Source organism: Diadema setosum, chromosome 9, assembly GCF_964275005.1.
Source record: "Diadema setosum chromosome 9, eeDiaSeto1, whole genome shotgun sequence".
NCBI lineage: Eukaryota > Metazoa > Echinodermata > Echinoidea > Diadematoida > Diadematidae > Diadema > Diadema setosum.
The window spans coordinates 7,971,891-7,995,617 of record NC_092693.1 but is presented as its reverse complement, the minus strand read 5'-3'; the positions used below and the strand labels follow the sequence as shown (position 1 = coordinate 7,995,617).

At 40.0% G+C, this 23,727-nt stretch overlaps 1 protein-coding gene across 1 annotated transcript in view; it reads left to right on the top strand.

The window, feature by feature from the left end:
* Positions 1-23,727, top strand: part of LOC140232800 (sodium-dependent noradrenaline transporter-like) — a 66,127-nt gene that overhangs the window by 9,913 nt on the left and 32,487 nt on the right. The window contains exons 4-7 of the mRNA XM_072312917.1: positions 18,464-18,710; positions 19,997-20,135; positions 22,188-22,322; positions 23,408-23,511. Coding sequence (XP_072169018.1) covers positions 18,464-18,710; positions 19,997-20,135; positions 22,188-22,322; positions 23,408-23,511 — 625 coding nt within the window. The remainder of the gene's footprint in view (positions 1-18,463; positions 18,711-19,996; positions 20,136-22,187; positions 22,323-23,407; positions 23,512-23,727) is intronic.

Sequence of the window (23,727 nt, the reverse complement as noted above, 5' to 3'; positions counted from 1 at the left end):
TTGCCTATCTAACGTACTTATAACATTGTTTATACTGATTAACATTTTTACATTTGTTGTTCCTTTCCCTAACTAATATTTCATATCTATTTTGAAGCACTGAAGCTGGGTCTTTCTTTCTTTTTTTCATCTTCAAACGTACATGCCTGACAATGTCGCCGGCTGTACAAATTTGCAGATAGGCAATAACGATAAAGTGCCTTTATTTGCCTGCAATGGGGACACGTACAGCCAGTGGACTCGATCGAACTAGGGAGTTGAGATGAAAACCTCCCTGATCGAACCTGGGACTGCATGATTAAGAATCCATGGTATTAACCAGTGATCCACAGCGGATCCTCCTAGAGTTCAAGCATTTAGTTAGTTCAAACGTAATGCTATATATTTGCCATTTGATTTGGTTGGAAGATTACGAAATATGATATTGAATACTAAGTTTATTAGATATCAATTACCAAATCAATTCTTACATCGAAACAACTGCCTGTTCGAATTTCTGCTTAAATATGCTTTCAAGGTTTGAAACTCTTAAGTTTTGGGGTTTTTTTTCACGAAACATGCTAGTGTCGTTTTGAATTGACGGACTGTGTTTCGTTGCCTAATCAATCGGAAGCTCCACCGTCTCACATTTTTAAAGACCATTTTGCAAACAATTGGGGTAATCTCATTACCGGATTTCTACCTGCTTCTGAGGCAGGTTTTTCGCAAATAAATTGAGACGAATTATTATTGGAGAACATAGTAACTCTTAAATGTGAAAACGCCAAAATCAGGTAATCGATGTTTGGCGACATTATAAGGCTGTCGTCACGTGATAGGCCATCACGTGACAGCTCACTTTTTAATACATCTATTGATGCTGTTTTCGTGTAAATGACATCATAAAGACTATTTTCATCATTTTCATCGCACTCAACCACAAAGTGAGTAATGGTGAGTGCAATCTGTCATCCAACAAAATGATAATCGAGTTCCATTGAACATGGTATTCTGCGTCATAACTTTCCGGTTGTTTACGTTCTTGGTCTGATGGCAAAACAGATTTATCATAGTTGTCATGCATGTGGTTGCCCCCGATACATGAAAGCAATTATCGTCAAGAGATCAGCCGAATGTGACTTCGCGATGTAACGTATGGGGCGGACGGTTTCTTCCAAGACATTTTTCTTCGTCATATTAGCCCCGAACCTAGCATATACTTTTTCACAAAAACGTGTGTTATAGAATTCAAAAAGTAAAACAGAAGAAAATCTAAAACATTAGAAAGATTCAGTGCAATACATATGTATCATTCTTCGTGTCTAGCTGAACTTCTTGATATGACAAGAAGGATATGATTTCTGTTGATTTCTACAAATTTTCAATCGATTTATTTCAGTATAATTTCTTCAAGAAAGTCAACTCTGTTTATCTAAACCCGTGAGACCTAGAACCCTTCACACCCTCGTAGACTGGCATTGGACTATAATCAATGAAGGCACGAAGCATAGCGTTGTGGGCAGCAGGAGATTGTGGGTAAACTTTCTCAAGATGCAAACCCAAAAGCAATTCTGATCTATGTGTTCTAAGAAAAGACTAACCCGAAAGTGTAAACTAAACTGAAAACAACAACAAAGACACAACTTTTCGGGCAGAATACATTACTGCCGCCATGGATTGGATAATACATGTATACATTTTACGTACGGGCCGGGGGGGGGGGGGGGGGGTCAATGGAAGTCAGGATGGGATGATATACGTATGGGGGGGGGGGGGAAATGGAAGTCAGGGAACTCTAGGGTACCGAAGTGATGATGTCACGGCCCTTTGTTTTAGCTCAGGTCAGAACCAGGTGCGCGCATAAACACTCGGGTCAGGTGAGGTTGTTTAGAACCAGTTTCCATGGCAACGGATGACTCTATGACATCACACTTTGGTACTCAATACAGGATGACATCAAATGACATCAAGTCAGGATGCACATAGTGGCAACAACTTGAGAAAGTCCCTTTCTGTGCAGCGTAAAGCCACAAATATACTGTAGGCCTGAAATACGGTCGCCGGGTAATAGGCTGATGTACATGTTGGATGGGGGACAGGTCAGAGAACTACAAAGATGACGTGAAGGTATATCAAACATTAAGTATTGCAAAGTGTAAGGAGACACAATTGGTCACACATGTTTGAGTTAAGTGCATTGTGTCTGTGTGTGTATATGTGTGTGGGGAATATAATAGGGTGTTGAGGCGCCAGATGTTTATGTCATGTGATGAGATGTTGCTATTAGCAACCCTGCCAAGGCAAAATAGAAACGTTCTGATTTACTGATTCTCTGTGAAGCTGAAAATATCAAACTCATCTCTTTACGCAAAATTTATTGCAGCGATTTTCCAGTTCCAAATTGCAACCGTTTAGATACTGGCACGTGTTCAAAATAGTTTTCCCTGTGATGAGGGATACCTCCCGGTTTTGAGTGAAGATGTATCTTTGAAGACGTTCACTTTATCTGTAGGGTCCTCTTGATAAAAACAAAAGCGGCGAAGATGTTCCTATTTTTTTTTTTTGTCACTCATATATGCTCTCAAACACAAGTTATATTTTATTTTCGATTGATTCTAGAGGTTTACCGTTGTATGCATGAGTTTTAATAATCATAGATTTTTACTTTCTTCCGGAAATTTTGAGGAGCTTCATTTTAGTGTCTTGTTCATTTTCAGTCATAATATTAGTTCGATGATCATGTTTCTAATGACCTCCGCTAGGAATATTGTTCCTATTTCAAGTGGATATCCTCCCGCTTGGTAAATACACCTGTTCGAGAAAGAAAAAGTGACGGACATGTGGTCTGCATGCCTCCTTCCAAGTGGAAATGAATGACACATTTAAACAGAGTCACTGGTGGCAACACAACAAATTTTCATGTTGGCGAGATTCCAGAGCGAAGCGAGCTGGTCATTGGTTATAAGTGTTCATCCACCGAAGATATGCCGGGGTCACGTGGTTGTCATTATTATGACGTATATCGTTACAGACTCGGAGTGGCAGGTATGTTTTGCCGAGCGCAGAGCCTCCGGGGATGCACATTGAGCCATCTTAGAAGCACAGTAACCTGTTGCAGTGGCGGATCCAGGCGGGGACGCACCGGGCGCGCGCCTCCTTTACTTTCTGTTAAAACAAAAGAAATGAAAAGAGAAAAATGCGAGGGCGCGTGCGCCCCCCCCCCCCCCCCCATTTAATTTTGTAAAGGCGCCCCCTCTTTACGGAATTCCTGGATCCGCCCGTGTGTTGTGTTCCCATCCCACAACACCGCGTCACAAACTCCTCTGGCTAGGCTGTTGTCTGCGCAGAACAGAAGTTCAGTCTATCATTTTAATATTGACGCGTCGGTTTTTGGTGCATTTTATTGAATGATAACCAGAGATTGGTTTCGTTTCGTTTCTTCGAATTACTTAAATGATGTCATTAAAACCATTTTGAAACATTCCTTGTACTCTTCACAGAATTTTTTTGGAAGCGTAAACAATATCCAACTGCAACTAGCCAATATGTAGGTCCCTCCTGTCTCGGGTCTTATGCTAGCGGTACTCGGGTAGTAATAACCACACCCCGGCTCTACGAGGACAGTGCTAACACTGAGGAGGCTATCTTGGGCTAAGTCGATCTTTACAGTTAAGATTAACTTAAAATCATGGTATGCTATGCAAGCTTTTCAGTGGTATTCTATAACTTCCTATTGAAATTGACAGTTTTGGAGGCTTATACAAAATAAGATAAATTATAATGGAATTTGTCGGTAAGTTTTGATAACAAGTTGAATTGAATTCCGAAAACATTAGATACAACTGCATAAACATGGAAGCCAGTGGCATACCATAATCCTTAGATTGATTTAAGTTTTACGTTCGACCTTAATTCCCCTTTGTGAAACATCCCCAGAATTTTCTGAAAACCCACTCTTTCATAGTGCTCTCCATTGTGAAATCAACTATGTCAGTGCCTGTAATCATTGTGCAATGATCAATTCACATATTCTTATGTTCTTCATGGCTCAAATATAATTCTCTTTATCAATAGAAATACGGTGTGTAATGTCGTTGAGATCCAAATGAATAGTGTGTTTTATAAGATAGTGTGAGTGTTGTGCAATAATCATATCGGCATCACGTGATATGCCAAATATATCTAGTACAGTATACATTCTACATCACGCACCATTACATAATATAAAACCATAATTATAAGGTCATGTGATAAACATTTGCCAGTTATAACGATATCTGATTATGATCATAGCGCTATTGAAACGCAGCATTGTTTTGCTCCTCATTTAATCGGTTACAGTTCGATATTCCAAAGGTTGCCGTAGGTTCCTATTACGAAGGTTCATTTATTCGAAAATGAAATGAGGTTCGGGTTTTTCGGAAGGTTCCTTTAATCCGAAAATGAAATTAGCTTCGTTGTTCCCAAGGTTCATTCATGTGAAAACGAAATATGGTTCGTTATTCCGTAGGTTCGTTACTGCGCACCTTATTTTTAATATAAGATATATAACGAACCTCTTTTATTTTATTTTTATTTTTCAAATTCTCTTTCACCAGTCTGGGGTCGTAATGATCTTAATTTTCAACAGAGCAGAGCTGTAGACACGATCAGGTATACCCCTTGACATTATCCCTTTCGAAGTGTAGACCAATTCTACACAAGCTTCATCACGCCCATGACTGGCACTTTCTCCCCAGCGAAGTTTCCGAGTGCAAACACTGGATGTGAACGTTGAACTCCAGAGAAAGTCAACTTCACAATGTGATCATTCGTAAGTAATTTGGCTCGATGCCCAAGAGTACTTTGCCTTACAAAGGGCACATCTGTTCAGCAATCATGTTCCAGCCAGCTTACGACCCCTTCCATCGAGAGCGTTTTCTTCTTGTTGTTGATGTTGTTGTTATGGGCAGTATTTTTCGCGAAACGTCACGGTCCATCCTCCTTCGTCTCCATCTCAAAACCCTTATATTACGACTAGCAAACGCCAATTTCCAAGGAGCAAAATGTGAGAAGAAAAGAGAATGGGTGGTAGAAGGCTTAACGGTTCACCACGTACTCTTTCTGGGGTATGTATGTGGCCCTGTCTACATGCATTCTCTTGAAAACGGCTAGAACATGCTTGCCGAAACGTCGGGAGTGGGAAGGTCCTTTTCAGGGTCACATACATACCCAAGAAAGAATACGTGGTGCACCTTTAAGCCTTCTACCATCCATCGTTCTACCGCCATGGAAGCCTTCAAAGGTTTCAGGAAAAGGAAGTTATAGGATTTGATGCCCACCAATGTTTTCAAATCCTTGAACATGAGATTCATGGTTACATCAGAGATTATTACCTTCAACGCCTAAGATTCATAATACAGTTATAATTTAGAACATCCCTGCATGCACAGATGATTCATGGGTTCTTCAGATGACACCATCTTTGCGGCTGGAGGTTATTTGTTCCACCAAAGATTTACAGTCGTGGTGCCTTATAGCATTAAAGGTTCCCTCAGCGGCATCTATTCCATATTCCACACATAGATTCAAATTTTGACAAGAGGTTATACCAGTTCTTCCACCTTAGATTGTTTGGTTCCACCAATACTCACCTATCGTTGAGCCCCAAATCAGAGGTTCTTATCAGAAACAACATGGTCTTTATGCTTAACTCTCATGGTTCCCATCGGAAGTTTCCATTTTTGGTGTTGCGCCCGAGCTTCATGGAAGCAGAGCGTAATTGTCAGGCCTTTACTGCAATTGATGGTTGACATGATTCGCACCAAGCTTCATGGTGCCATCAAAGTTCGCCATCCTTGCAGTCTAGATTCATGGTTCCACTAGGGGGTTGATGAGTACCCCATCAGACCTTTACCGATACTGTTGTCCAAGAGTCATAGTTCCTCCACAACTTTAAATACCAGTCTGTGCATTATAGGTCTCCACATTCCTTGGTCCCCAATATTTATGGTTCTAGAGGTTCCCTGTATCTAATATTTACAGTGTAGGCCCTCTTAGGTCCCAAATTCAGGGCGATTATATAAGAAATCGGATGTCTAGAACTCAACAAAAATTAATGTTCATTACAGTCTAAAAGAGTTTCCTTTGCCGTACTGTATCACATTGGTCCTCTACGTGCAAGACATAACGGAATACAAAATGCCTCTACCGTTAAATAATTGTTCTTTTCTCCCTTTACAGTCTCTCCTGTTCTAAATTCAAATCGTCTTGTTCAATCAGAGTTATCTCGTGTTTCGACCTTCAACATGCATATAGAAATTAATACAATCTTTCTCCTTTTCTTTCGGTTCGACATGCAGTGTTTAGTGAATATACTGGCGTGACCAGTTTACTTCATGCGGTAGCGGATCCTCATTATTGCTTCCAGTAGAATATAAATAAACATCACAATACACGAAAATCTTCCAAATGTACAAGTACCAGTGGTATGTCTTCTTAATTGATCTTCATTAAAAAAATGGCTGGTCCCTTATGATAACTTTTCATACAATACTCGTTAGTCAAGAAGGTCAGCACAGCCTACACAATTTCCTCCTATTTGTCCTTGTTTTCTGCTTCTTCTTTCATTCTTTCCACGCTTCTCATCTTTCCCACATTTGGTATGATATCTTATTTTTCTATGATTATGATACACGTGTTCTTCTTCTACTATTCCACTTTCTCACTGTCACATCTTTTACTAAAACACATTATACTATGACACAACACCTGATTATAAAAGGCTGATAACACGAAAACCGAAAATTGTCGTATTACGAAGAAATGAAGATGGCGGCGACATTGGCCCAAACTTTAAGATAACAACAGCAACTGAACGAAGGAAAAAAATAGTTCCCAAGCTTGGCTCAATGATGTTATACGTCGATAAGCACATTGGACTGGTGAAGAATGTGGATATCATTGCATCTGACACTGGGTAAAGCATGTAGTATATACATGAAATCCTAAACCATGAATTCGGGCCATTTCTGCATGTGTCGTCCTATTTCGCGTCTTTACAGAGTACTTTCACGTTTCTCTCGAGAGCCCCGTTGGTCTTGGGATATTTTTAGCCCAGACCATAGTCCCAAGAATGTATCAATATAGTGTCACGGAAATCACAGTTGATGTGTTCATTTACCCCTATATTCCTATTTTCGTTCGCTGCATTGCGGAAAATCCCTCAGACAGTAGTTCTGGAGACAAAAATAGCCCCGTTCAATACGTGGTCAGAGGTTAAGCGTCGATATTGGCGTCGGCTGCTGCCCCGTAACGTATACATACCAAATCCAATATTATCTTTCGGCGTAACGTTATACCATAACGTAGAAAGCAAATGTAATAAAGGAGAAGTACAACTGGGATAACGCCATCACACAGAAACAGGGACGTGCATGTGACTCATGTCGAGTCTGGCTTCATGTGGATTTTTTTCAAGAGAGTTAAAATAAGATACAGAATCAATTTAAGTGCTACAATATCCAGGAGAGTGCGAGTATTATGAGAGCTTTTAGCGCATGAAATCAGTTTTCAGTATTTGCAGGTATCTACAAGATGTTATGATCCACATGATAGCAAAATGAGATGATAACGATGATGGAAGTACAAATAATCACGATAATGATAAGAACGATAATGATAAAAGTCTTTATGATAAAATGTACAATAATGATGATAATAGAAGTAACTATATTATACTGACCTTCCTGATTGAAGCGTAACGTCATTAATATCAACACTGTTCGTCCGGATGGTCATATTATCCCTATGCCAGCATCTCCAGGTACTTTGCTTTTTCTCACCTTCTTGGTTGAGCAAGACATCAAACTATCGCAAATTGTCCTCACACACACTGGCTAGTAATCGAGCTTGGGATCTGCTGTTTAGGACAAAACATTTGGTTGTTTTTTTTTTCACTTTGTGACGTTAAATCTATAGACAGAGAAACTTACAGGGCCTTCACAGAAAAACCCCTGGACCCCTACGTGTCTGGTTTGATCTAAACTAACAATGTGATTGGTAAATCGTAAATGCTACAAATCAATGGTTCTATTCACGATAAAGGATGTCAAAGTATATAACACACACCACACAATTCAATTTGAGTCCGTATAATATGTAACCAAAATTAACCCTCACTCATTCACACCGAGGAAATTGTCTTCATGTGCTTTGATGTCACGCAGAAACAAGTTTCGGACGTCTTCTTCTTCAGTACAGTGACCTTTCATCGTCCAATCCTTGATTTGTCAGGGTGTTGGGTTGACATCCAGGCTTCTTCTCCCTGCTAAGGAGACATTTGATACTGACAGACTCGGGCGTCGGGGAATGGGTCTCCGCTGGAAGTGAATTAATCTCAGCATTTTGACATTTATGACATTGGTTTACAAATCAACGCATGCAGCGATAATCGATCGCGGACCTGCCATGCAGACGAGAGACCAAGCAAGAGTTCAAGTGCGCAGTATTCCTTCTAAACTCGAGTCGGCGTGCATGATGGCAGCGGAAATTGCCAACGAAACAGCGGAGCAATGACAGGGGAAAATGGATGTATATCATATCGATGAGCAGGGTCTATGTCTGTATGTTATGTTGTTTGTTTGATCGATTGTGTCTTAACGTTCACTTCCACCGTATTCCACTTGAAAGTAGCAAAATCGGCATGGCCCTTATTCAGATATTAGATAAAATTGTTATCGGGAAATGACGAATAGGACTTTTTAATGTGTTTTCCCCTGATGTATGAAAGCGCATGACAATCAGCCGACTCAATCTCTAAAGGTAACATGACATACCCATTGCGGGGGCATAGTTACAAACAAAGTACAAATTATTTTGGAGCTTGATAACTTAGACCCCTGCTGATGAAAATGTAACGTTACGTCATGCGAATAATGGGAAAAAAGAATCATCAACCGGTACAAATAGGATGTTTTCTTGGTTGCTTCCTCGCATGGTCGTTTATTACCCTATCGTTGTCAGGAGCTAATTCATACACTTGGGTTGACAGGGACATGGCGGTTAAAAGCACTTGACGGGATTCGAACTCGGGTCCTTCATTTGAGAGTCGGGAGTCTTCTCCACTATGCCACAGCTCCCTAATAATTATAGCTTCTTCTTTTTTTTAAGTCTCCGAATGCTGTCGGACGTGAGGTAAATTAATGTGTTGACGTAGAAAGGCCTCTAGCAGCAACAGGCTTTGAGAAAAGACAAGTGAAACATACCGGTAAAAATCTTTTTGTGCGTCTTTCTCTTAATACCAAAAAGTGAACCTATGTACTCGTCAGGTTGAACATTACCACATCACATGCTCTGTGTAGGCCTCCACATGCTCTGTGTCGTTTTTTACGCCATGATTACTGGAGTATAGTGCAACTGGGTCAGACCGAATCCCCGGGGGTCTGCGGGGTACACGAGCAAGGTGCACTTTGTGATTTCACCCTGTTCTAACTGTCGCTGGTTGTCCTTGTTTGTATCGATCATGCACAAAATGTTGCCGCCATCTGGATCGACGCGACATCCAGACAAGACTTGATTTTAATTTTTCCTTTTGATGTCTTCTGTCACTGAAATTCTGGGGATATGCAAACCTCCTTAAGAATTGGCGGAAATCCTTAAAGGGACTGTACAGTACCGCTTGAGGTGAGGATTCAGCTTGTAATGTTTTGCGAGATATTTAGAAACCACTCTATGAAATGTTAAAGAACATACAATTCTTAGGGGAATCAAGAGTTTATTTGATGAAAATCGGTTCACATGACTGAGATATCTAAAAACAAGGAAAAACAAAGAGATCCTAATAAAAGTCGTGGCCTGTCAGTTTTATTTGGATAACTTTATCTCAGCCATTTCAATGCCAATTTTTATCAAAGAAACGTTGAATCCTTCTTGAAATTACATGCTCGTTCATATTCCATGAGAGGTCTCTCATTATCTCACCAAAAATGTTATAAACCTGAATCCTCACCTCAACCGGTACTGTACAGTCCCTTTAAAAGCGAAACGTTGCAAATTACATATTTCCCTTTAAATTTTTTTTTTACCTTGTTAAGAAGGTTTCCAAATTCCTTTCAAAACGTAAGTCCATGACCACTCCTCTGTGCCAAAGATAATATCCATCCCATTTTACGTCGCGTCGTCCCATATTTCCTGCTAAAAAAAACAACAAAAACAAACAAACAAACAAGCCAAAAAAAAAACATGGTCTTTTTTATTGTTTTGGGTTTGTTCAGGTTTGTTTGTGTGTGTGTGTGTGTGTGTGTGTGTGTGTACGTGGTGCGAGGGCGCGCGCGCGTGTGTGTGTGTGTGTGGCTGTACGAGTTCTTGCTTCACAGATTGTAAATGCTATATGGGATTTATGTTTTCGTCAAGATCAACTGTTCCAAACTGACATGCAATATTCCATTACATTATTCGATTCGTCAAAACCCTGTCTCGCAGAGCCGTATGTAGACCGGCTGCTTGTCTCAAACGTATTTTCTACGAAATGTTAGAAGATTGTGCTCTGTTCAGTTGAACAGTCATGGCCCTGCGAGAATGGCCCTGTCAGGTCACCAACCCCAACCATTTCTGCCGTTAACAAGAACTGACATCGGGCCTGAACATGCACATGCAAATCAATCGGGAACATATCCACAAGTCGTATAGCGTCATTGACCAGGATTTCGCTCGGAAACGTCACCAGTCTATCTCTATGTTCCATAGTCTAGATCGGAATGACTCTATCAGAGTAGGGGCAAGATTCCCAGAAATGTATACTGATGCATAATTATTCTCCCCATGCAGTGTTAAAATGAACTATTTATTTCTAATGACTCCCTTGCGCTCTCCTTCACACCATGTTGATTGAGGCTTACCATCGAACCATGAATATTGGGAAATGGCAGATTAGAATGAGACTATCAGGGTTGATAACAATATCTATGTCAAGCGAGGGAAGATGATTGTCTTCGGTTGTTGTTGTTGTTGTTGTTGCTGTTGTTGTTGTTGTTGCTGCTGCTGCTGTTGTTGTTGTTGTTGCTGCTGCTGCTGCAGTTGTTGTTGTTTTGAGGGGGTGGGGTGCTTGCCGTAATTTGGCAATGAATGATAACTTGGACGGTGAAAGGGATGAAATCGCTACATACATACATGTAATCTTAACAAAAAGAGTGACCGTCACATTTTTTTCCACAAACAAATTAATGAGCTGTTATAGTCACATCAGTGCATAATCTTCTTATTGTATAGTGCATATAAGTTGTTCTTCTGAGAATATGCGAAACTTCTATAACACTCTGTAAGTTGGGTTACACTATGATATTTCATTAAAGCCAACTTAAACAAGAAGTAGTAGTACTGCAATTTAACCCGTAGCTCCCATTGACCAGATGTGGCATGTATTACGGAGGTTTACAACATCTCGAACTCATTTGTACGAAAAGCGTGCCTCCATCTCAGTATAAGAACTTTCGTATCGTGCCTGGATATTTGCGACCATTTCTGTGGCGACGACGGTCTTTAACCCTTTGTGTACTGTGAGTGCCGATTGGCACACACACACACACACACACACACACAACCATAGCGTTGTGCATACTGTCCATTGGCCCTCGCACAGAAAGGATTAAATCGCAATTTCCTATATAATCATGTTCACGTTGACGTTGATGAATATAATCTTTTTTTTTCAGACTTTCGAAATTGAAGCAAGTGCAGAAATTTCATGTAAAAAAAAACGAAAAGGAAGAAAGTGATGAAATATAAAGTTTCACTTTCAATCATAATGAATTATGATTGAAAGAAAAGGCGATAACGTCGTATCTCACGCCTCTCATTTGTTTGTAAGAATAAAGATATATCAATTGTTATATATATATATATATATATATATATATATATATATATATATATATATATATATAATATATAAATATATAATATAATATATTGCATAATATACTACTCCTATAACATTTATTATTGCTTGGTTGTAACTACAAGACTACAATAATTGATTGAAAAAAGATTATTGCTTAGTCATATTGATAAAGATTCTTTTGTAGTTCATCGGGACACATGAGTTCGTGACATCCCACCGTCTTGTATTGACATGATGTGTTTCCGATTTACATCATTTGATTACATCTTCCAGAGCTTTATTTTTTTTTAATCCATCTTTCTACTTACTTACTTATACTTTTAGAGTCCAGTCAGTTTTCATCGATGTGCACGATGTATTTTTTTTTACTATGTTGCAAGATGGCTGTTCCTCTCATCACAATGTGGCACCACAAATACCTGGTAAAAGCACGTCCGGGCTGTGCGCGTGCACTCACTCATTTCTACGGGGAGCCATACCCGCAGAAATGTGAGTCCCAGAATGCCAATTCAATCACATTCGCGTAATTTTGTCCAGATTATTCTCTAATCGAATTGCATAAAATTCGCCCCGCGACTACCCAGAAGTATGGTCTGTATTTCAATGGCTGGTTAGACAGGGGCGCGGTGAATACCATTCCTCCACGCTCCCCTACAGTGGCCGGAGCGTCGGGGCAGGGCCGACGAGAGCCCAGTATCGCCACGAGGGAGCGCCAAGAGCAGCCGGATAGCTTCTTGGTTAAGCAGGAACACATTACGGCGACATTGGCCTGCTAAACTTCGTTATGGTCCATAATTCATCTTTGCCATTGATTTTCTTTCGAAATGAGAGATCGCTGAACTTTCCTGTTCCAGCCGCAAACCGCACAGCGAATAGTCGCTGCAAAATTAAATGAATCGTGTCTGGCATCACCACGACAATGACAACACATAACATGAGAGGCATAAAGACCACTGCCCCCGTTTTCAGGACTGCATACCCTTGACATGAAACAGAACGCCCAGTTCACTTGCAACTTGGAATACATGTGCAACCATTACAGTGGCGGATCTAAGGGGGGGGGGGGCACTGGGCGCACGGTCCCTTTGTTTTTTGGATAAAAGAAATAAACAAGAAAAGATAAAGGGGGCGCATCCATTGCGCCCCCTTTAATTTGTTGTTCTTTTTTTAAGTATGCATGAGTGGTATGAGAAAATTGCGCTTTAGCCTTTTTTTTTTTCTTGTCAGCCGATTTACCCCTGAAGTGGCATGAGAAAATACCTGTTAAGGCCGTTTTTTGTTTTTTTTTTTTTTTCGTTTTCGTGTCAGCTGATGAGACCCGGAAGTGGCGCCAGAAATATAAATTCCTGTCCTCTTCCCCCCCCCCCCTTTACGGAATTCCTGAATACGTCCCTGCATTACGCAGAAAATCAGATCAACTGTAACGACTACTTGCTGAATTGCGTTAACTCGACTTGACAAGAAAGTGTGACGACGAATAACTACATTTTCTAAGAACACTGCATCGTTTTCTTTTATGACGTAAATCCCTCAGCCAGGGGGCGTGGCTGGACTCATTAAAAAAAATTATAATAATCTATAAACATAAATTTAGACGGAAACGAAATAGACAAAAACGAAATTGCCGGAAGGTATTTAGACTTCAACGTGCCTCGTAAAATACACCATTTTACACTGACGGCTTTTCAGTCTTCAGGACCATGGCGTTACAATTTAATCAGTACCCGTATATACTTTCCTTTATATTCTTTAAGTTGTCTATCAAATATATCGCATTTAGCCTAAATTATGGTCGAAATAGAAACCATTCACAATTACAGTCAGCTGATGATACATGCAACTATCGATGTTGGTTGGATGACCTCATTTGCGTATTGCCGAAAATTGAACAATCCCCTTTAACAAGCCCTTAAATTCTGAGAAAATCAATCATGACAGGGTGGGGATCCTAAGGAGGGGTGGGTCTACACTTAATCTGCAGCGTTTCAAATCAATTGAAATAATATACTAGTGTTTGTTCGTTTTTTCTGAGAAAAGGGACGCTGTTAAGTATCATGTAGGAAACGCAATTTGATTTTGATGGAAGGCACAAACTAATACGCATTGTAATCTAAACTCTTTCGTTCGAAGTTTTTCAAAAGAGTCTGCAACCGCAGGTCTACGTGCGTCTCAGTTTCTCCATAGGAACCAATTTATCAACATTACCTCGTTTCCCGCGTAGGAACTCGATTGACTAACTTGATGAAGGCAAACCATCAGCCTCGTTGGCAGTGATGGAGTGATACAGAATCACCCCTCCCTGATGTCCTCACACTAATGCACGTGTACAATCCACACTTACTTTTACAATTACTTTAATGTGTTTTGTGCCATGATTCTATTCAACGATTCCAAGACAGAGAGTTACTACGTGGAAAATTTAGTGTAGTATGGAACATGATTGATATGACACAGGAGAATAATACATACATTATTATCCAACTACATATCATAACAAAAAAAAAACGTCCCTACTGGAAAGAACACAGTGTCCCACAATGTGTTCACAGTGTGTTCATGTAATCAACTATGTGAAAACGCTCGAATTTAACAGTGTGAAGATGATTTCACACTGTGGTGTGGTTTTCACAGAGTGTTCACATATAGTGATGCTTTGTTTCAAACTGTGAATTGACGACTCACATTGTGTTCACATTGTTAAAACGCTCGAATTTAACAGTGTGAAAAGATTTCACACTATGTTCACAATGTGATCACACTGTGTACACATTGTATTCACGCTGTGGTTCTTACACTGTGGGACACTGTGTTCTTTCCAGCAGGGATAACTATAACCGCAGGCATAGTGAGGTTGACTGGTTTTAAACATCCATACAACACAAAGAGTATAGATTGTGACTGAACTTGGATGGAATAATAATTTACCTTTGTACTTCTCACCCAAAGCAAACACACGCAAGTAAACACACACACACGCATTCACACACATGAAGGCTTATACTTAGATACACAGCCTCTCTGAAATCTCACTGTTCGTGGATGTACATTGAAGGGATGGTTTAGTTTTGGTTGAGATGAGGCTTCAGGTTTCCAACCTTTTTTTGAGATAATGAGAAAGCACTTATGAAATATGAAAAGAAATCATACAATTTTAAGAGGAATTCAAAGTTTATTTGATGAAAAAATGGTTTTGAAATGGCTGAGAAATCCAAAAACAAAGAGGTCCTAATGAAAGGAGTAACCCAACTTTTGATAGGACCACTTTGTTTTACTATGTGATTTTTTTTTTTATATACCAGCCATTTAAAAACCGATTTTCATCAAATAAATTTTGAATTCCTCTTTTATGTATGCTCTTTCATATTTCACAAGTGGTTTCTAATTGTCTAGCAAAAAGTTAAAATCTGAATCCCCGTGTCAACTATAACTATGCCATCCCTTCGATGTAGCATTATAGTGGCACTGACAGTAACTGTAACGGTGTTCAGTACAGGTTTACTGATGAGAAAACTGATGTGCCCAGTTATAACCATGAATGGATGTCCGTGTTCATCACCCATGATTTCGTGTTTTTGCCTGTACATGACAGTCCCGAAATACATTAAGCACCGTTGTAATGAAAAATGTAATTATCCTTTAACAAAACAAAACAAAAAACTTTCTTTGATTAAGGTTGTTACTCGGATCCTGCTTGTCATGGGAGTCAGACTGGCTGGGAAGAAGCTTGACGATCGAGGTACTAGGAGTACTCCAAATTATCGGGAAAGTACCATGGCGGAGAAATGAACTCTACGGAGTGTGGTGGTCCTTTCACAGGGTCGTATGTCATTCACCCAATTTCCTCTCACGAAATGGTTCACAAGGTTTATACACGTGACAGATTGATGGCTCTCCAGCAAACTGGAGAACCATTGTTATGGTAATGAAGTTCCACAATGCTGATTAGGGTCTCGCGTTTGTCCAAGGGGGGGGGGGGGACCTGGTATACTTCTTCTGTCTAACATCCCTCGTGTCTGTAACTCTTTGGAACTTTCTCATCCCTCTAGAAGACCCCGCTGAGAATACGGGGCCATGTTGTTGAAATGGCTTTGATAATGGGCAAAGAACAAAATGTCAAGTGTGCATCGGGCGCTGAGAAGAATGATGGCAGCAAATTACTACGACAAATCGAACTCGGCAGAGGGAGCGCGAACCTCGAGAGACGAACAGCTCGTTTTCTTTTGATTTCAGGCACGTTTTCTTTTTAAACGCTTGTCCCATGGAATGTTGGCTTGCACACACATGCGCAAGTGGTGGACGAATTTTGTTTGATGAGTCAAGCCGATGAGGGTTGATAACCAACACTCTGCGCGGGGCACCGGGATAGCAAGAAAATCACCGAGTGCCGTAAAGTTGCAGAATGCCATAAAAGATATACTGTACAACCTTTTTATCATAAACAAGAAGAGAGCAGAGTTCTCGACGTAATGCTGATACTTGGCTTCTATGGAAAAATATTTTTCTTCTTTAATCAACTGACTTGAAGACGATTTGATATTTCTAAGAGAGACAGAATAAAGCACTACCTAACATCCTCACACGAAGCGCCTACTGTACTTCAACTCAGTTCTCGCCGGCATTAGAAGGGTCATCTGTTACAGTTTTACCAGGGATCGGGTGCCTGGTTTTACCAAGTAACACATTGAAGACTTATGGTTTGTCATATTTATGAGCCATTGTTTGTTTTCTTGCACATGCGTTGTCTTCTCTTTAGTAATTGTGCAAATCGAGCCTGACTGACACTCTGAAATCACTTTTCAAGGGCAATGTGTGCAGAATATGAATTAAAAAAAAAAGAAAAAAAAAACAACTTTAAACGAAACGAAAGATTCCGACTGTTTGTAATATCATGTGATATGTCTAGTCTAAACCTGTTAAAGGCAGGATTCCGTTTAATCTTCTGTCAGAGATTCTTTGGAAATTCAGCCAAAAGACACTTATGGATTTAAACTTAGTGAATGCAGTATATTTTTAGTAGTGAGGAAAAGAAAAAGATCAGTGAAGGCAAGAAATTGAACAATCCGTTAAAATGTAATATGGGCCTACTCAGTCGTCAGTATGGTAATTTCAGTGTTTTGGGTTAAATCAACGAGCCATCATCGCGTTGGTGATGTCACAGTAGTTGAACGATATTGAGAAAATATAAAGAAAATTGCACAGAATTTCCTTTTTTTATAATAACAAGTATCTATCACTTGGACTTATCACCACATTAATATGCTAAAGGTCGTATATTTTCCCTCGCCTTAGATGAAGGAGGTTAGTCAAATGCTCTTTCATTATCCTGCAAAAAAAAAAGAAAGAAGAAATTATTATGTGAAATTCTCTTTACATATGTGTGTGTGTATATATATATATATATATATATATATATATATATATATATATATACATTGTATATATATATGTGTGTGTGTGTGTCTGTGTGTCTGTGTATGTGTGTGTAATATATATATATATATAATATCTGACAACGCTCCATATACAACTGTACTTTTTCCATACACTGTCTCCCTAAGGTGGAGTTAGTTATCAATTATTTATCTATCTATATATACATTTGTATTTATATACCCCCACGTAAACTGTTGCACTACGAAAATAGCTTTTCTTTCTTTGTAGGAATAATGCAGTTTATTCTACGAACGGTTACCCTTGTGGAATTTTTTCCCTGCAATGTTTGTACGAGGTAAACCAAAGGACGATTAGATTTACAACACTTCCGGATAGGTTTGAAGATATAACCGTCTATTTCCCTAAAAATAGATTTCTCACATATTGAGAGTGTCCCCAACACTTGTTCAGAACTGGCATGACAAAATAAACAGATCGATACCATTGCCCGTCTAGATGAAAAACAAAACGAGACAGGGATGGGGAGAGAGAGAGAGAGAGGGGGGGGGGGGTGAGGGGAGAAACGGATTTTCGAGGTAATACATCAAAGTCGGGAGCGCTAAAACAGTTGTAAATCGTCTTATGACGTAATTAGACTGTGTACCCATGGAAACCATGCACGTTCTTCAGTTCTTGGTATTGGCAAAGGATAAATCTATTTCATTCGTTACACTCGCGCCAAGAGTGTAAGCCTTCTTTATTAAATGTGTCACGGTGGTAAGTAAATCATTGAATAGGTTTACTCTCGAATTTTTGTACATTTTCATCTCGAGTATATCTACTAACTAAAGTCATCACAATCTTCCTCTAGAGCCAACCGTCTTTTGTTGATTAATGAGACTTTAAAGAACCCGCCAGAATATCAAGAGCACAGCGATATTATTTCCGTTTCGATACTAGGGGCGATATCACAATTGTGCCTAGTGTGCCGGAAAGATACCTAGTCGGAAAATATTACTTGTATCATTAATCGTTGTAAACTCAAACGTGACCCCATTGCCACGGAAATTATATTTCTGCAGTCATTTACAACAACCTTTTGGCGATGAAAATTAAGACATAATATTTTCGATTTTTTTTTCTCTTTTTTTCTTCTTCTTCTCCTCCTCCTCCTGCTCCTACTCCTCCTCCTTTTTCTTCTTCTTCAAAATTTTTATGTCTTCGATTAATCAGGAGTGGGCTGGGCCGTAGTGCTGATGGCGTGGTATGTTGGCTTCTACTACAACGTGGTCATCGCCTGGTCTTTCTACTACCTCTTCGCAAGCTTCACCAAGTTTCTCCCGTGGAGGTACTGCGGCAACACGTGGAATACTGAGTGGTGCTTCGACGAGACCATGAACGCCACCTGGAAGGAGATCGAGGGCGAGCTGATGTGGCACAACGCGTCCACGGGATCGACCCCTGCCACCGAATACTTTGAGTAAGATCTATCTCCTTCGTACACACTCACACAAAACGGTTCCATGACATTTGCTCCTGCGACATTACTCAGTAGTACAGTACTGCTCCCATGAAATATCTTCACTATATGCCAAACCAAGGAGGTACTAGGCATAGCACCTCCTTGCCAAACATAGATTCTACCCACAATCAAACTAAACCTAAAACCCTATCACAACCCTAACTCCAACCTAAGTCCTTGAAGAAAATAAGACCGCAGCAATTGTCACCGGCCACGCCATCACACTCCTATTACCGGTTGTTTGGTTGTTGTATAATTATTTACGCGAATATACCATTCCCTTAAGGAACAGTATTAGCTCAGTAGAACCTCTTCTTGTTCAAACATCAAGTATTCTGTGTAAGTTATTCCTGAGGGGCTACATGCGTGTGAATAGATCGTGATACTGGGAGACGAAGAAATCAAGCATTAGTGTGCAGCGGATCAAAACCAACGTACCAGACCATACTGTATCTGGAATCATAATGGCTCGTTATGACAAGCACATTCCCAGATTGGTTATTGGTTATTGTAGTAGATGCAGGATACTACCGTCACTACACAAACTTGTGGATCCGATTTGCGGAATTCGAAATAGCAGTTTGGAATCGTAGCAGGGTAAAGTTTTTTTTTTTCTTTCCTTATTAGTTACGTAATCTTCAAATTTATCTATTGTACAGTTTAATTCAGAATCTGTTGGTGGGTCATGATATGATCAAATAAAAACAAAAACAAAGAAAGCAAAACAAGACAAGACACACAAAAGAATAAAAGACTGCCGAAAATGGCGGGGGATTTTTCCCCCTCCTCTTCTCTCAGGCAGCGATAGCAACATAAAATATTATCACAAATATGAATCGTTGAAGTTGATATCGTTATCATATCAAAATCGTGCATCAATGGATTTTACGGTCTTATTCTGATTCTGAGGATGATTTCAATCGACACCTATGTGTTAGCAATGTGTTTCTGATCAAACCAAAGAATCTCATACTAAGTAGGTAATGAATGTTGATGGATACTGCATTACAGGAAATGTGTCTGAAAACAGAAGAAAAAATAGATGAAGTCAGCAGCAAACATGTTCATTTGCCCTTGCTAAAAAAGTGTATAAACTTGCAAAGCAAATCAATAATAATCATCTTCCACACTCAGTGTTAACGCACACACACACACACACACACACACTCACACATACACATATGTTCTATACATATTTCCCCGCCATTTAATACTTATGGAACGTATTGTCCTTTCTGTTGTAGTCGTGAGATGCTGAGGCGGCACGAGAGTAGCGGTCTGTTCGATTTGGCTGGGTTGTCATGGCAACTGCCTCTCTGTCTCCTCCTGGTCATGATCATCCTTTACTTCTCGATATGGAAAGGTGTCAAGACATCGGGAAAGGTATGAACCTGAGGACTATGACGATGACGATGCTGATGGTGGAGGTGATTTTATCGCACATCAGGAAATAACAACGGGATCCCCCAGACAAAACAATTTGGTTTTTAAATTAGCATTGACGTTTGAAGCTCTATTTTAACAGACCTTACCCCGACAACATCGGGACAACATCCAGATAACAAAACTCTTCGCATTGGGCAATAAACCCGCAGAGGAGAGAGGGGGTATGCTGTTTAAACAGATTCACACCAAAAACCTTCTCCGGGTAAGCTTCCGTATAACAACCTACCCGTTCATGTGCAAAGAGCATGAAGAAGATGTGGTTATACTTACAATCCATGCACGTGATCGGAGACCGGTGTGTGCACTGGTGTGTTATTCTGTTTGGACTATTGCACATGCCCGTTGAGTGTATCAAAGGAATGTTACCGCGAGTGCGTTTTAACACATGGGTTGTCGGGGTAATGTCGGGGTAATGTCAGGGTAATTACCCTAGATTGCTAGGGTAGAATTTGGCAAACGTTACCGCGATAAAGGTCTGAGCAACATTTTTTTTTTTTTTTTCGGGGACCGTTTTTAACAGGGAGGTCATAAAAATGCCCTGACGTTTTCGCGATAACTGGTTTGAAAAGCTCTTAAAACCGGGCTACGGAGAAAGATCAGCTAAAATCATAGACAGTGATGATATTGTAGCACAAACATAGATATATCACATCAAACACAACCACACACACACACGCACACACACACACAGACTGACAAACATATACATACACATCACCCTTCCTTCCAGAGTACACACTGACGTCACAGACGTACAGAATATCACATGAACGCTGAATCACCAGCACACACTCCTCGTGCCCAAGGGCCAAACCTCTGTGAGAGCTGGTTAAGGTTATCACAAAAAGAGGTCGCGGAGAACATAATATATATTTGCGAAGTACCTCTTGACAGTGTAAGGTATACATCTCTTCACGAATGACTGTACACTTTACGTATTTGATATAAATACATGTACGAATAGAGAGGAGGAGGGAGAGAGGGAGAGAGACAATGATGTAGACGACGTGTAAGCACATTTCCAAAAATATCCGTTGGACGTTTACTTTCAAATTTGAAGTTGCACTTTGCTCGCTGAGCATTTTTCGCGACTAAATATCCTCAGCTTTGCGGTTCTCTCAACCTTCTTTCACGTGGGCGATGTGTATTGCGCCTCAGTTAAATCATTTATCTAATTTTAAAAGATACCTAAACGCCTAAACTTGCTTTCGAGCAATAAAAAAACGCCTTCCTGTACGAGTGGTACAAATCTCATGTTGGAATGTCATCCAGCCGTAAGAGTGGAACAGGAATGATTGCAAAATGAATCTAAGGGCTTGGCAGTTAACATGACTCATTCAGTGTTAGAATGATAAAGATCACAATGATCATTATGAAAATGAGAATAATAAGAAGACGGGAAAATAGTAGTAAATCGGTGAAGAAGAATTGTTCATTCTTCCACATCGCATGTCATTGCACTTTGTATTAAAAACACAAACAAACAAACAATCATCTGTCTGCCATCCAAGCCAATAGACGGGGTCATCCCACGAGAAGGACACGAACGAGTCATGCAGCCTACGAGTCAAACAGCCCATGACTTTGACACTGGGCAAACAAGGCCCACAAGTTTGGGCCCACGAGATCGACATTATTAAAGCAACATTGGCCCACGAGTTCGACACTAAGCGAAAACGGCCCACGAGACCGACATTACATTTCCTTAGTGTGTCGAACCCGTGGGCCTTGTTTGCCTAGTGTCGGACTCATGGGCCTTATTTGATTAGTGTCGGAACCCATGGGCTGTAAAACTCGTGGGCTGTATGATTCGTACAGTGGGTCCTGACGTGCACCTTATGTTGTAAGTGAGGGTTTAAGTGTAAGGAAACCGAATAGGACAAACCATGCAGGTGAACAGCTGAAACTACCGAGGACAGATGTCTGGTCTTGTGCTCTCACTAAATTATGTCCTGATGGATGCATGATTATTATTTTCTTCGTCTTCAGGTGGTGTGGGTGACTGCCACCCTGCCGTACTTTGTCCTTACCATCCTCCTCATTCGCGGCGCCACGCTTCCCGGGGCCGGTACGGGCATCAAGTTCTACCTCCTACCAGACTTCAACCAGCTTGCTAATGCACAGGTGAGGGTGCACCCTTGGTTAATCCGAGCGTCTGTAGCCTCCATAGTTGATAGCGCACAAAAAGCATTATTCCCGTTGAATACGAGGTGTATTTCTTTTTGCTATCTGTTCGCTTTTCTTTTTTTTTTTTTTTACGTAGGCTGAATTGAAATGAGATTCCTTTCAGACGTATTTGTGCATTTCTTGACATAAATAGTGAGAAATATGCATGCCTGTGGAATGCATATTGATTTACGTTCGACTTTCCTAATTCGCTTGCTTTGTCACCTACTGTGATATGACTATGAAATAATCGATGTGCTTTGGGAGATTCAGCTAAAGAATACAGGTTATGGACCATCTTGGCTGTAGGCCCTACTTGCTTCTGTTCTGACTACCCCTTTAATACCAAAATGTTTTGCTGTTGTTGTTGTTGTTGTTGTTGTTGTTGTGTCGCTTCATCTTGCTTTATAGACTAAAAGTGACATTTCGCAGGCTAATTCCCCCTAATGATTCAAGTAAAGCATTTTAAAATCATAAAAATAAAAAAGCATCAAAATCAATGACCAACAACATACTGTATCATCATTTATCACACAAGAGCTTATAAACAACAAATTTAACGACAGTCAAAAAAATAAATAAATCATAGAATGTCGTATAATGTATATTTTATTGCCCCCAATGATCTAAGTGCGACAATAACATGCTATCTACATTCCATTTTTTTTTAAATCAAGATTCAATCAATTAAAGAGTAGACGAGCTATTATAGTAGATGCGAGTAGACGAGCTATTATTGTAGATGCAGGATCCTACCGTCACCACGCAAACTTGTGGATCCAATTTTGCGGAATGTGACAGACATAAGTTTGGAATCGTAGCAGGGATGTAATTTTTGGTGGTTTTTTTTTTTTTCTTATTAGTTATTCATTGATTACTTAATCATGAATATTGTACAGTTTAATGTAAGTCTATGCATTTATGTTTTGGCTAAAAAGAAAATCCTCGTTGCATGTTTCTGTTGGAGATGGAATACCAAAATGAATGAAAGAATAAAAAGTAATTACGAAACATGTTGGGTGTATTTCCGATCACAAACGCAGGTCTGGATTGATGCTGCAGTCCAAATATTTTATTCCATTGGTGCTGGCTTTGGCGTACACATTGCGTTCGCCAGTTACAACAAATTCCACAGTAATGTATATAGGTGAGTTCATGTTTTGTTCATGATTTAGTATCTAATGTGTCTTTCTGTTTTGTTTTATTTTTTTATCCTGGTTTCGGTTGCGGTTGTCATGCGTTATCGCGAATAATGACGCAACATCAGACACTGCGAGTGTCTACCTAGTACGTCATTAGCAAGAGGAAAGACAGCGCCATTGAGTGAAAAAAAAAAAAAAAAAAAAAAACTTTTGCAGGATGA